General features: G+C 36.5%; 1 protein-coding gene across 3 annotated transcripts in view; it reads right to left on the bottom strand.

Moving 5' to 3' along the window:
- BEND6 (BEN domain containing 6) overlaps window positions 1-13,455 on the bottom strand; it is a 54,288-nt gene that overhangs the window by 15,216 nt on the left and 25,617 nt on the right. For 2 of the 3 annotated variants that reach the window (XM_039244299.1, XM_039244300.1), the window contains exons 3-4: window positions 11,907-11,942; window positions 9,889-10,066 (exon numbers count right to left, since the gene is read on the bottom strand). In XM_039244299.1, coding sequence (XP_039100230.1) covers window positions 9,889-10,066; window positions 11,907-11,942 — 214 coding nt within the window. The remainder of the gene's footprint in view (window positions 1-9,888; window positions 10,067-11,906; window positions 11,943-13,455) is intronic. The other variant, XM_039244301.1, reaches the window with a different exon arrangement.

The following is a 13,455-nucleotide window of genomic DNA, read 5'->3' as shown; positions in this document are numbered from 1 at the left end:
GTAAGAAGTCAGTGTTTCACTCCACCATCAATAACAGGTGTGAGTCACTAATAATAACCTTCACTATTTGGATAGGTAGAAAGGTTAATAAAATTTAAATTACAATTATTTTATTATTGTCAAGTTAAATATATATTATTTATTGATTATTTGACCTTATATGAGTTATCTGTTGGACCATGGAATATTAGCACTTAAATTTTTTTTTCTAATGTTTATTTTTTGAGAGAGAGAGAGAAAGAGCACAAGTGCAGGAGGGGCAGATAGAGATGCAGACACAGAATTTGAACCAGGTTCTATGCTCTGAGCTGATGTGAGCTCAGAGTCTGATGCAAGGCTTGAACTCATGAACCATAAAACATGACCTGAGCCAAAGTCAGCTGCTTAACCGACTGAGCCACCCAGTTGCCTCAGTACTTTTCTTAAATGTAATTTCTTTGCCCAATGTGGGGCTCAAACTTACAACCCTGAGATCACATGTTTCATGTTCTACCACCTGAGCCAGACAGGCACCTCTAGTACTTTTTCTATTTTTAATAATTTAGACAGTTTTCGTAAAGTGCTTATAAGTGTGCCAAATGTGTTATAAGCACAGTGTGTTAGCTATTGTTATTTACTCCCTTATCTGTGAAGCATTTTAACCTTTTATTTGTCATAAGTTGCAAGTATTTTTCTTAGAGTGTTTACCTTTTAATTTCATGATATTTTGAAAGCATATACACATTTTTAGTTTTTATTATAAAGTAGCAGTTTTTTCTTCAGTGTATTTATTTTATGCTTAGAAAGTCATTTGCCATTCAGATCAGTCAAATACTCATATATTTTGTATGGTTTAAATATCTTTTTACAAATGAGTTTTTTTCTACCTGGATATAATTTTTTAACTTCTAATGAATAGTTTTAAACATAAACAAAAATTGTAAACCCCCATATATCCATCCTCCAATTTCAAGTCACAGACAGTCTCATTCTCTTTAAACCCCTATCCACTTTCTCCCCATCCCTAAGAATACTTCAAGCAAATCACAGGCAGTATCTCATTTATCTGTAAATATTTCCATATGTATCCCTAAAGGCAAGAAAACATATAGGTTTGAAATATAAAAATATTACATAAATATAAAATATAAATATAATGCCATTGTGACAATCAATAGTTCTTTAATATTGCAGAAAAACATAGTAAATATCCAAATTTCTCTGATTTTCTCATCACTGTTGTTTTTCCTTTATTTGAATCATGATCCAAATAAGGTCCACATATTACGATTAGTTGCTGTCCTTTTATAAACTGTAGTTTTTTTTTCCCCTCTGTGTCCTAGTTTTATCTTTGGAACTTATTTATTTACTTATTTTTTTATTATTATTATTTTTAAACATTTATTTATTTTGAGCGACAGAGACAGAGCATGAGTGGGTGAGAGGTGGAAAGAGAGACACATACAGAATCTGAAGCAGGCTCCAGGCTCTGAGCACAGAGCTTGGCGGGAGCTGGAACCCACAAACCCTGAGATCATGACCTGAGCTGAAGTCGCACGTTTACCTGTTTACCCAACTGAGCCACCCAGGAGCCCCTGGAATTTATTAATTGAAGAAAATGGGTTGTTTGTTTCACAGGGTTTCCCACACAGTGGCATTTTGGTGATTGTACCTACAAAGTAGTGTTTAACATATTCTGTTCCCTGTATTTGCTCTAAATTGGTAATTCCATCTATAGTCTTGATAAGATTTAGGCAGTGTTTTAAATTCTATCGGGTAGTGATAGAATGCATTGTTAATGTTTTTTTGGATATTAGCTTTCACTGATGACCACCACTTATATTCATTACATCATAAGGAGTTGCAAAATGGTGATATTCTAATTCTTCAATTGTAGGCTAGAATTCTTGTACAAAGGGAAACTTCCTCCCATCAACTATTTGGTTAGGCTTAGGTTCATTTCATACAATAATGACAGGGTACATACTTGATTTTTTATCTGTATTTGCCAGTTTCCAGATGATCATTAAGTTTTTTTTTTGAATACCATTATGGACTCATGCATTTAAATATACTTGATAACCTGATGCAGTTATCATTATTATTGAGACTCAAATTGTCCTGTCTTTGGCCAGTGGGAACCTCTTCTGGTTGGCATGTCCACATAGTCTTTGCTAACTGCCTTGCTTGCTGGTATGACAAGATTTTCATCTGTATTTCCTGTTCTAGGCTCCCAACAAGGCTCATCTTGTACATTTCCTGAGCACATTCTGGAATCAGCCATTTTTTTCAAGGAACCCTAGCTCCTTTTAGTAGGAAACATTATTATAAGACCCTATCCAGGTGCTAGAAGTGCTCTTTGCTCTTGAGTTCTTGTTTCTAGGCCTATTCAGTGAACAAAGAGTATTAGAAAATACATATTATTAATTTTTAAAGATAAATTTCATTATGTGTTTAAGCCAATACTTCCCACTCAAAATTCAGAACATAGGATTTTTATTTAAACAGTATAGCTATGATTTTAGTGTGCCGCATGGTGTGAAATGAGAGCCTAACTTGTAACTGCCCACCCCTCCCCCCAGCATACACTGGAATATCAGGTTCCCCAGAGCCATTTGTTGAATAATTTATCCTTTTTCTGATTAACTTGCAGGACTTGCTACATAAATTGCCAAGCCCATTGTAAAAATGACAATGCAGCCCTCCTTGTTCAAAACTTCTTAAAAATTTTAATATGGTGACAGCAGAGCTTTTAATCAGTTTGTGAGGCCTTTCTAAGAGTAGGGTTGTCACGGACCGCACAGGTCACACATCCATGAAACTGGCCCTGATGACTTGTGATAGTGAGCCCTGGAATAGCAAATACTTACACAGCCATGTTCTGTTCTGAATGCTTCACATGTCCACTCAGCTAAGTACTTTTATTATTTCCAGTTTTGAGGTGAGGAAACTGAGGCACAGGATGGTTAAACAACTTGCATATGGTTCCACAGCTAGTATGTGGCAGAGCCAGGGTTTGAACCCAGGTGGTTTGGCCCTTCTAAATCCATACTCTTTGCCTCTATGCCATAAGGCCTCTAGGAATAGTTCTTTATCACATATAAGGTTCTGTTTGGGGGATATGCATTCTGTTCCATTGATCTACTGGTCTTGCACTTCCAATTTAATTATTGGAAATTTATTGATAGGTTATACACTCATATTCTTTTTCAGAATGTTCTTAATTGATTTTGCCTTTTAATTTTTTTAGGTTAACTTTATAATAATCATTGTCAATTTTCCAAAAACAAAAAAATCCCCAAAAAATCATTAGTATTTTTATTGGAATTCCACTCAAAGTATTAGTTATTTGGGGATGAACTGGCATCTTCTCCTTTCATCAATGAATGTGACAAGCCTCTCCATTAATATAGGTTTATATATTTCTCCAGTGAGGTTTAGGGCTTTTTTGTTTTGTTTTTATTTGAAAGAAAGAGAGAGACAGAGACAGAGCCAGCACAAGCTGGGGATAAGGGCAGAGGGAGAGGGAGAAAGTCTTTAGCAGGCTCCACGTCCAATGCAGAGCCCTGACGTGGGACCCAATCCTATGACGCTAGGGTCATGACCTAAGCTGAAATCAAGAGTTGGAGGTTCAACTGACTGAGCCACCCATGAGCCCCTACAGTGAGTTTTAAGATTTTTCTTCATTGATCATATAAATTGCTTGTTAGAGTTGTTCGTAGGTATTTTATAGTTGTTTGTAATTAATGTGACTAGATTATTTTTTCTTCTAAGAATGTAACTGGTAATTTCTGATCTATAAGGCAATTACTGACTTTTAAAAGAAAACAATAGCTGCTAGATTTGAGCACCTATTACGTACTAGTTATTGACTAGTTTTGAAATAAAATAAGGCTTATAATGAATAACAGTAGTCCTCTGCCCTGTCACTCACCACTCTTGATAACCACTCTTAGAGACCACCAATTCCAATCCATTTTACCTGCTTCTTTGGGCACTTACTTCATAGTCTTAAATAATAATATGCATATACAACTATTTATTGTTTTTTTTCAGATCTGTATAATTATTTACTGATTTTTTTTCAGTAAGTCCTACATGCAATGTGGGGCTTGAGCTCATGACCCCGAGATCAAGAGTCACCTGATCTATGATAGAGCTATCCAGGCACCTATACTTATTGATTTTCAGCTATGTAATATGATAATATTGCTGTCTTTCAAATCCTCCCACTGCCACACAAAAACACACACACCTGCTACTCACATGCAAACATACACACACTCTTATCATCCCAGAATATGATAATGCAATTGTTAGTTCAATAAATATTGTTTTTACATTATTATAGTGATGTAAATATTATTCACATTTCCTATTCTTTAAAACATTTTCACTAGAGTTAATAATTACATTATTAACATTACTATTATTATTTTACACTATTTCTCTCACTTATACATCTCTGAACTTCCTATCTGAGGTGTAAAATCTCCTTTCATTATATCTGGATACATCATGTCATCTATCAATTTCATATTTGTCTGGGAGTTCTCTCCCCTAGAGCCCTCTATATCTCTCCACAATCTGGGTTAGCTGCTTCTAGGCCACTATATACTTGTCACCCTGGAGCTTCCTTTCACTATCATTCTATGGCCCCTACTTGCATCTCTCCTGAATTGAACCACCTATTTTCTGGATATCATCTTTTTATTTTTCTAGATTTATGTTCTCATTTGGGACGAGTGCGTCCTCCATTAGCTTTTGAAAAAGAAATCATAGGAAGCACATTAGTGAGATTTTGCAGTGTGAAAGTATTATTATTCTACCCTCACACATGGTTGATAATTTCACTGGGTAGAAAAGTCTAGATTTATACCATTTCCTTTCAGAATTTGGAAGGCATTGCATAATTATCTTGGAGCTTCAAGTTTTGTTGGTGAAAAGGACATGTTTATTCTGTCTGAAAGCTTTTGGGTCTTCCCTTTACTTCTGGTGTTCTGAAAGTTCACAATGTTATGACTTGGTCAAGTCTTTCTGCTTTTGGTGGTAGCTTTTAATCTAAAAATTTGTGTCCTTCAGTTAGCTTCTCCGTCTTCTTTCATCTATCTTTTAGAGCTTCTTGTCTTTGGGGGCACCTGGGCGGCTTAGTGTTATGCAACTGACTTTGGCTCAGGTTATGACCACACAGTTCATGAGTTCAAGCCCTGCATCCAGATCTGTGCTGAGATTGCGGAGCCTGGAGCTTACCTCAGATTTTATGTCTCCCTGTCTCTCTCTCTTTGCCCCTTCCCTGCTTGCTCTCTCTCTCTCTTGCTCGCTCGCTCTTTCAAAAATAAACATTAAAAACTTTAAGGGGCACCTTGGTGACTCAGTTAGTTAAGCCTCCGAATTGAACTCAGGTCATGATCTCACGGTTTGTGGGTTGGAGCCCCTTAAGCTGATAGCCCAGAGTCTGGAGCCTGCTTCAGATTCTGTGTTTCTCTCTCTCTCTGTCCCTCCCCTGCTCTTGCTCTGTCTCTCTCTCTCAAAAATAAATAAAATAAAAAAAAAGAACTTCTTGTCTTTGAACGTTCAACTTCCAAGACTAATTCTTTATTTTTCCCAATTATTTTCTATTTTCCTTTTCTTGGTTTTCTTATTCTAGTATCTACAAGATTTTTTTTAAATTTTAACTTCTAGACATTTTATTGAATTTCTAGATTTCTCCTCTTGATCTTTGGATACATTTCTTAATTTACCCTCTTCTTATATCATGTAGATTTCTCCTGCTCCCTGATTGTCTGTTTCTTTTGACCTTATTTTTCTCTTTGTTTGTTTTGATGTGTGTTCCATGTTAGAAGATTTCCTCAAATAATCACCTTCCCTCAGGTGTGCCCAATGTCCCTGAGTTCATAGTTTTGGTTCAACCACTCCTGAGAGAAAACCTTTATCTTTTGCTATGGTGAAGAGTGGTAGCTGCAGACAGCAACAACGTGGTGACTTTGTGGTCCCAAAAGGTCTTTGTGTAGGTCTTTCGGTGACTTTTCCTTTCAATGACCCCTTCATGTAGGTCTTTTCACTCTACCAGCACTATCATAATCCCTTTCACAGGGACAATCCCTAAACCATTTATAGGTCTATGGTGTGATTTGACTTATTTCTTTTTAATTTCTCTACCTCTATTCCCTCCTAACCCCCATCACAGACACTGAGTTTTCAGATTTCTACAGAGTTAGTCAATCACTACTCAGCCATTTGCTTTTCATCTTCTAAAATTTTATTGGCATCTTTTATCTGCTGTGGTCTTCTTTCAGGTTTTCTCATTGCTTCCTTTTATGCATTTTAAGTTTATTTTTAGTAGGATTCCTTTTTTTTAAATAGTTTATTGTCAAGTTGGTTTCCATATATTATTTTTAGTAGGATTTCAAGAAAGAAGGGAGAGTCACACATATTTCAGTTAAGTTTTATGTCATACTTAAAGAAATCTGGACATAAGGGAGCAAAAGCTCTAAACAGTAAATAAAAATCAACAATACAAAGAAAAACCAAACAAACAAACAAAAAAAGAAATCTGGACAAAACTTAACTAATTTTTTTATTCTTTACTGTAGTCTCATTAGTTATGAGACTTGAGTTTTCAGTCAATGGTTTCCTTTTTATGATACATATTCATTTTCTAAAAATAAAGACAAAATAGATGGATACCTTCTGTACAATAGATATATCACCTTTTTTCCTTTTATATCTTCTTTTTTTTAATGTTTATTTATTTATTTTGAGAAAGAATGGGGCAGAGAAAGAGGCAGAGAGAGAATCCCAAGTAGGCTCAGCTCTGTCAATGCAGTACCCAATGCGGCACTCAGTCCCACAAAACAAATGATCTGAGAGAAAATCAAGAGTCAAGTACTTAACCAATTGAGCCACCTAGGTGCTCCTTCCTTTTTTATCTTATGGTGTTGGACAGTTGTGGTCCACAAGATAAGTTTCTGATGCTTAACATGTATACATATAGCACATACACATTTGCTATTCTGAATGTCTAAAGTGGCATATATATTCTGCTGACTTTCTTAGTTAGTAGCCTTTATAAGTTGAAAATAGCCCTGATTATTGGTTCAAAAAGTTTTAAAGAGCATTACTGAGCAAAAGATAAATAACCACTTTGCAGTCTGCTCTCTCAGGGCAATTATATGATCATTGAGAAATGGCTTTTGAGGTTAGCAATATGTAATGTTATGGGTTGAATTGTGTCCCCTCAAAAAATAAACTTTGGAGTCTTAAGCCCTAGTACCTCAGAATGTGAACTTCTTTGGAAGTAGGGTCCTTACAGATGTAATCAAGTTAAATGGACTCTGATCCAGTATGATTGGTGTCTTCATAAGAAAGGGGAAGTTTAAACATGGTGAGAGAGAAGCTTCCAGGAAGAACACCATGTGAGGACTGGAATTATGTGGCCTCAACCCAAGGAACAACCAGATACTGTGGGAGAGAACTTACCTGGCACTTTTATTGGGAGTGTGGCCCAGTTGACACCTTGATTTTGGAATCCTAGCCTCCAGAAGTGGGAGACAACACATTTATTTTGTTTAAGCTATCCAGTTCGTGGTATTTTGTTACTAGCAAACTTATATATGGAGGTTATTACTGATCAAGAGAAAAGAAATTACAATAGAATATAAGGAACTAGTTGAAGTGGATCGAGAGAGAATAAAAGGGGAAAGACTGAACAGAGTGTGTAGTGTCGAGTCATTTAGGGAGTTCTTCCTCTAAAGGGAAGGAGAGAAATTGGGTGGAGGGTAGGAGAAGCAAAAGGCCTGAAAGGGGTTTTGTTTTGTTTTAAATGGAAGAAATAATAGTATGTCTGATGTTAATGGGAAAGATTCACTAGAGAAAGAAAATCTTATCTTGTAGCAGAGAGCGGGGAGAAACTCTGGAGCTCTGTCCTTAGTTAGATAAAAGAAGATGGTATCTGAGGCATAGATACTGCCTTTGGCTAGACAAGGGATAGGTCATCATGAGCAGCAGGAGAGAGTGAAGCATAAAGCACGGGTGCAGGGATAGGGCACCTGGCTGGCTCAGTTGGTAGAGCATGCAACTCTTGATCTTGAGGTCACGTGTTCAAGCTCCAAGCTGGGCAGAGATGTTTACTTAAAATATAAAAAAATAAATAAAGCATGTGTGCAGCGAGATGACAGTCTCTTTCATATCCTCCAATTTCTCAGTGAAGTCGGAAGCAAAATCATCACCTGAAAGTGAGGATATTGAAGAAGTTGGCAGAGAAAAAAGAAAATGAAATGGCATTTGGAAGTGTGGGAGAGAGAAGAAACTGGTCATAGTGATTCTTTTCATATACTATTGGCACTCATTTGCTACTCTTTCATTTAGAATTTTCGCATCTAAATGTATGACAAAGATTGGTCTAATGTGGTTTTCATGTGTCAAGTTCTCGTGTTGACAAAAACAGAGACAATAATAATAATAAGTGCCATCACTGACCACCTATCATGTGCTCTGGGGAAAGCATTTCTTCCAATGATCTCTTTTAATCTTCATAACACTAAGGACATGATAGATTGCCCTCATCCCCATTTTGTAGAGGAGAAGATTGAAGCCGGGGGCCCAGGAAAGTGACATGGCCAAAGTTGTATAGCTAATAAGCAGAGTTGGGATTCAAACTAAGGCCTGTAACTCAAAAATCAATACTTTGAACCAGCAATTTATGCTATCTTTGTAAACTAGCTTTTCATCACACTCTAAGTTCTGTAACAGATTAAATAAAAATGAGAATTATCTATTCTTTGAAATTCGCATAAACCTCACCAGAGAAAACAATCGTTTACAAAAATTCAATATTTAAAGTTGAAAAAAATAAAGAGATAATGGCTTGGTAATGCAACAAACATATTTAAGCTGTAGCTGTTTCTACATAAATCTATGAAGTTTTCAATTTAATAAATATACTTAGGAAAGCATGTGAGCCATTATTCTGTCAATCTAGCTCATCACCATGTTCTATCTGTCTCTGATCGTTACTGACTCCAAACATATGTGGAACTATCCTCTTTACTTCCATGCCATCACCCTGGCTAGGCTGCCATCATGTTAGTCTGGATGACTGCAATACTGTCAGAGAGTGGTCCTTCCTCACTTTCTTTCTTGTGTTATTTGCACTTATTTTGTACACAGAAGCCAGAGGGATTTATTTTCAAAATGTTCTGTGTATTTACAGTTTTGCAACAAGATGCTGCCCAGCATAGCATATGCTTGCCAAATATTTAGCAGCACAGAATAGTGCATGGTGCTTAACTGCAAATGGAAAACATAATTTTTGAAAAATAAATACTTAAATACAATATAGAATCATACAGAAGGCATTCTACCAAGTGATTTTTCATTTGCAAAGACGGATCTTTCTCCTTTATCAGTCTTCAGTGGAATGTGATTATTTTCTCAAACCACTTTTCCCAACTCCAAAACTACAATTTAATATATGGGATCTTTAATTCCAGTAATTATGTAATGGATCACAACAGGCCTCATTTTCTAGTACTTTCCCTAGCAGAGGGGAATGAGATCAATACATCATGAACACCTTACCATAATTGTTCTGTCTTAGTAATCTTTTATTTCTGAGGCCTACCACAGTGAGTAGCTTCTATTAAATGATCAATAAGTATCCACTGAATGTTATTAAATGAATACAATATTTGGCATTTTGTAGGAATAATCTAAAATTTTCTAAGCTATAAACGAAAGGCTTCAATAGAGTACTTAGAAAATCATAGATTTTTAAAAAATGTGATGTTTGATTTTTTTTCTCCTAAGGTAATGATTTTCTTTTTTATTCTTGACAGCTGATTTGCAATAATTTTCACTCATCATATATTTTCCCTTTCATCTAAAAATGTCAATTTTCTCAAAGTTTACCTTGAAGCATGACCAAAGACTGTCGAAGTCGGCTGTTTTCTTTCCGGGTGTTTGTTAGTTTTTGTTTCAGGCTTTTTATTTTCGTGCACAATTCCTCTTTTGACAATTCTGCTAAAGGCTCTTCATCCTCACTGGAGCTCTCACCAGGCAGAAAGGCATTTCCTGAATATGGGTCTCTCTAAAATACAAGGCAGGCACAACAAAAAAAGCTTCAAAGTGACTTTAATGGTTTATCCCATTATATGTGTGCTGAAGGGACCTAATCAGATACAAATCCTTCATCTCCTGGGCATTTCCTGCTACAGATAAGGAGTTGTCCTACCTACTGAACTCGCCTCAGCTTTGTCTTCCCCTCTCTAGGGGAGCTCAGAAAAAGGGAAGACATCAAAGTTTCATGCACACATCTCTCACACAGCAGACATCATGATTCTGTATAACTTCAGTGAAGAATATAAAGTAGAAAAATAGTATAACAGAGAAAGATCAACCAGATTGCCGCTCAAACCTTTGTAACTCATCCCCACTCTCCATTTCCCCCCTAACTCTTCACTCACAGCCTCTCTGTTGAGACTGTTATAAATTTGGGGGTTTATTGTATCAGAGAAAAGAGAGAGAAGGTTTACCTAGAACAAAACATTCATGCTTTCCTTTTAGTTTTAAAAATAATTTTTAAGGTCAATAGCAAGATAATACTCTGAAAACATACATATTTGAGTTGCAAAACACAGGCTGTGTTGAGACAGAAAAGGATTTCTTCAAATTACCAAGTTTGCCTTGGTAATGAATTTATAAAGATCCAAACCTAAAAGCCTGGAGTATAAAGTTTTTAAAAATAAACTTTAGAATAGAAGAGATAAAGGTGTGACATAAAGAAAGTTTTTGTTGTACAAGAAGGGAAGAGACATTCTGGTGCCAGGAAGAGCCTGGGGAATAAGGAGCTGGAATGGCAGGAATTCAGATTCAAGTGTCTTTGCTCTTCCTGACCCCACTATTTTAAGGGAAGGGAGATGGATCACAGGGGTAAAGGTATATGATAGAAACATCCAGATAAATGAGGGGCAATCTTAGAGCAACAGGGTTGGCTCCTTCCTTTTCAGTGAATTAAAAACTCCCCAAAGAGGCATCCTTTCCAGCGTTAACATCAGGTCAACATGGTGCCTCTCAGGGTCATAAATCTGAAATGGCCAAGATTAGTATCTAGACACCTGGACCAGAGAGAGCAGCCAGACTCTCCAGAGTTCTTACAAAGCAGCTAGAGAATCCAAATGGTCCCCATGTCCTTGTCAGGAAACGGGTAAGTGCTGAGGAAACTGGTGAAACAGAAATAGTTCAGTGTGTAGACACAGAGACCATACAATGCCAGAACCTTATAGAAGGTGGCAGTGGGCCCCACCCCTGCTTGGGAACATACAATGCCAACAGTAGGCCTTTGCAGACAACTGGACTGAAGGAAGAAGAGGCCAAGATTCAACAGCAGAGCACATGCAATACACATAGGAGACACTCCCTGAAGTGTTAGGCCCTGAGGAATAGGGAACAATGCACTACAGCGCAATAGAGGACATCTTCTTTGTAAGGTTATTATTTCTAATAGCAAGAGAAATAGCTGGGTTTCCTAACACAGAGAAACAGACACAGAGAGTTAAACAAAATGAGGCAATGCAAGAACATGTCCCAAATGAAAGAAAAGGAACAAATCCTAGCAAGAGACCTAAGCAAAATATATATAAGTAATATTCCTGATAGACATTTTAAAGTAATGATCAGGGGTGTCTGGGTGGCTCAGTCGGCTGAGCATCTTACTTTTGATTTCAACTCAGTTTATGATTCCAGGGTTTTAGGATCAAGCCCTGTGTCAGACTCTGCATTCCACATGGAGTCTGCTTGGGATTCTCTATCTTTCTCCCTCGATCCCTTTCCCCAACTCATGCTCTCTCAATCTCTCTAAAAATAGATAGATAGATAGATAGATAGATAGATAGATAAAATAATAAAGTAATGATCATAAAGATACTCACAGGACTTGAGAAAAGAGGGCAGGACATCAGTGAGACCTTTAACACAGAGATAAAAAACGAATCAGATCAAGACCAAAATAATTGAAATTTAAAATACATTAGATGGAATAAATAGCAGTCTAGATGAAGCAGAGGAATGAATTAATGACCTGGAAGACAAAATAATGGAAAGTAACCAAGCTGAGCAAAAGCCAATTTTGCTAAGAAAAGCTAATTTTCTTTTCTCCCTCTTGCTCAAATTGAGAATAACCTTAGAGAATTCAGTGACTTCATCAAACATAATACCATTCACATTATAGAGATCTCAGAAGAAGAAGAGACAGAAAAGGAGGCAGAAAATTTATTTGAAGAAATAATAGCTGAAAACTTCCTTAAGTTTTGGGGAAGGAAACTGATATTCACATCCAGGAGGCACAGAGATTCCCCCAAACCCCCAAATTCAACCCAAGAAGGTCTATAACAAGACACATATTAATCAAAATGGCAAAAAGTAATGATAAAGAAAAAAATTTTAAAGCACCAAGAGAAAGAAAGACAGTTACATACAAGGGAAACTCCGTAAGGCTATCAATAGATTTTTCAGCAGAAACTTTGCAGGGCAGCAGGAAATGGTATGATATATTCAAACTCCTGAACAGGAAAAACCTGCAGCCAAGAAAACTATCCAGAGATGCTATCATACAAAATAGAAGGAGAAATAAGAAGTTTTTCAGACAAAAAATAAAAAGAGTTCATGACCACTAAATCAGCTTTCAGGAAATATTCCCTTTGACTGTAAAGGAAAGACCATAAAGGAGAGTATGAAAAGTAAAATATACAAGAGCAGTAAAAATAAGTATTTCTGTAAAAAACCAGTCAAAGGTATTCATAAAACAAAAGGATGTAGAATATGACACTGTATACCTAAAACGCAGGAAGAGGAATAAAAAATGGTTTCAAACTTAAGCAATCATCAACCTAATAACTACCCTATGCAGGTGTTATATAAAAACCTAATGATAACCACAAATAAAACAGTAGATATTCAAAGACTAAAGAGAAAGAAATCCAAGCATATCACTAAAGAAAGCCAACAAACCATGAAAGAGAGCAAGAGAAGAAAAGATCAGAGAAAATCTATAGGAACAACCACAAAGAATAAAAAAATGACAATAAATATATATCTATTAATCATTACTTTGAATTTAAGAGGACTAAACATTCCAATCAAAAGACATAGGGTGACACAATGTAGAAAAAAACAAGACCATCTACTTTCTAACTACAAAAGACTCATTTCAGGGGTGCTTGGGGGTAGCTCAGTTGGTTAAACATCTGGTTCTTGATATTGGCTCAGGTCATGATCTTGTGGTCATGGGGTTGAGGCCCATGTTGGGCTCCTCATTGCTAGGCTTGAAGTCTGCTAGGGGATTCTCTCTTTCCTTCTTTCTCTGCCCCTACTTCGCTCTGCCCCTATCTCGCTCATGCTCTCTCTCTCTCAAAATAAATAAATGAGAATTTTAAAAAACAAAACAAAACAAAAGACTCACTTCAGACAAAAATACACCTG

Source organism: Hyaena hyaena, unplaced genomic scaffold (assembly GCF_003009895.1).
Source record: "Hyaena hyaena isolate Hyena2069 unplaced genomic scaffold, ASM300989v1 scaffold_242, whole genome shotgun sequence".
In the NCBI taxonomy this organism is placed as follows: Eukaryota; Metazoa; Chordata; class Mammalia; order Carnivora; family Hyaenidae; genus Hyaena; species Hyaena hyaena.
This window is presented reverse-complemented; position numbering and strand designations above follow the sequence as displayed.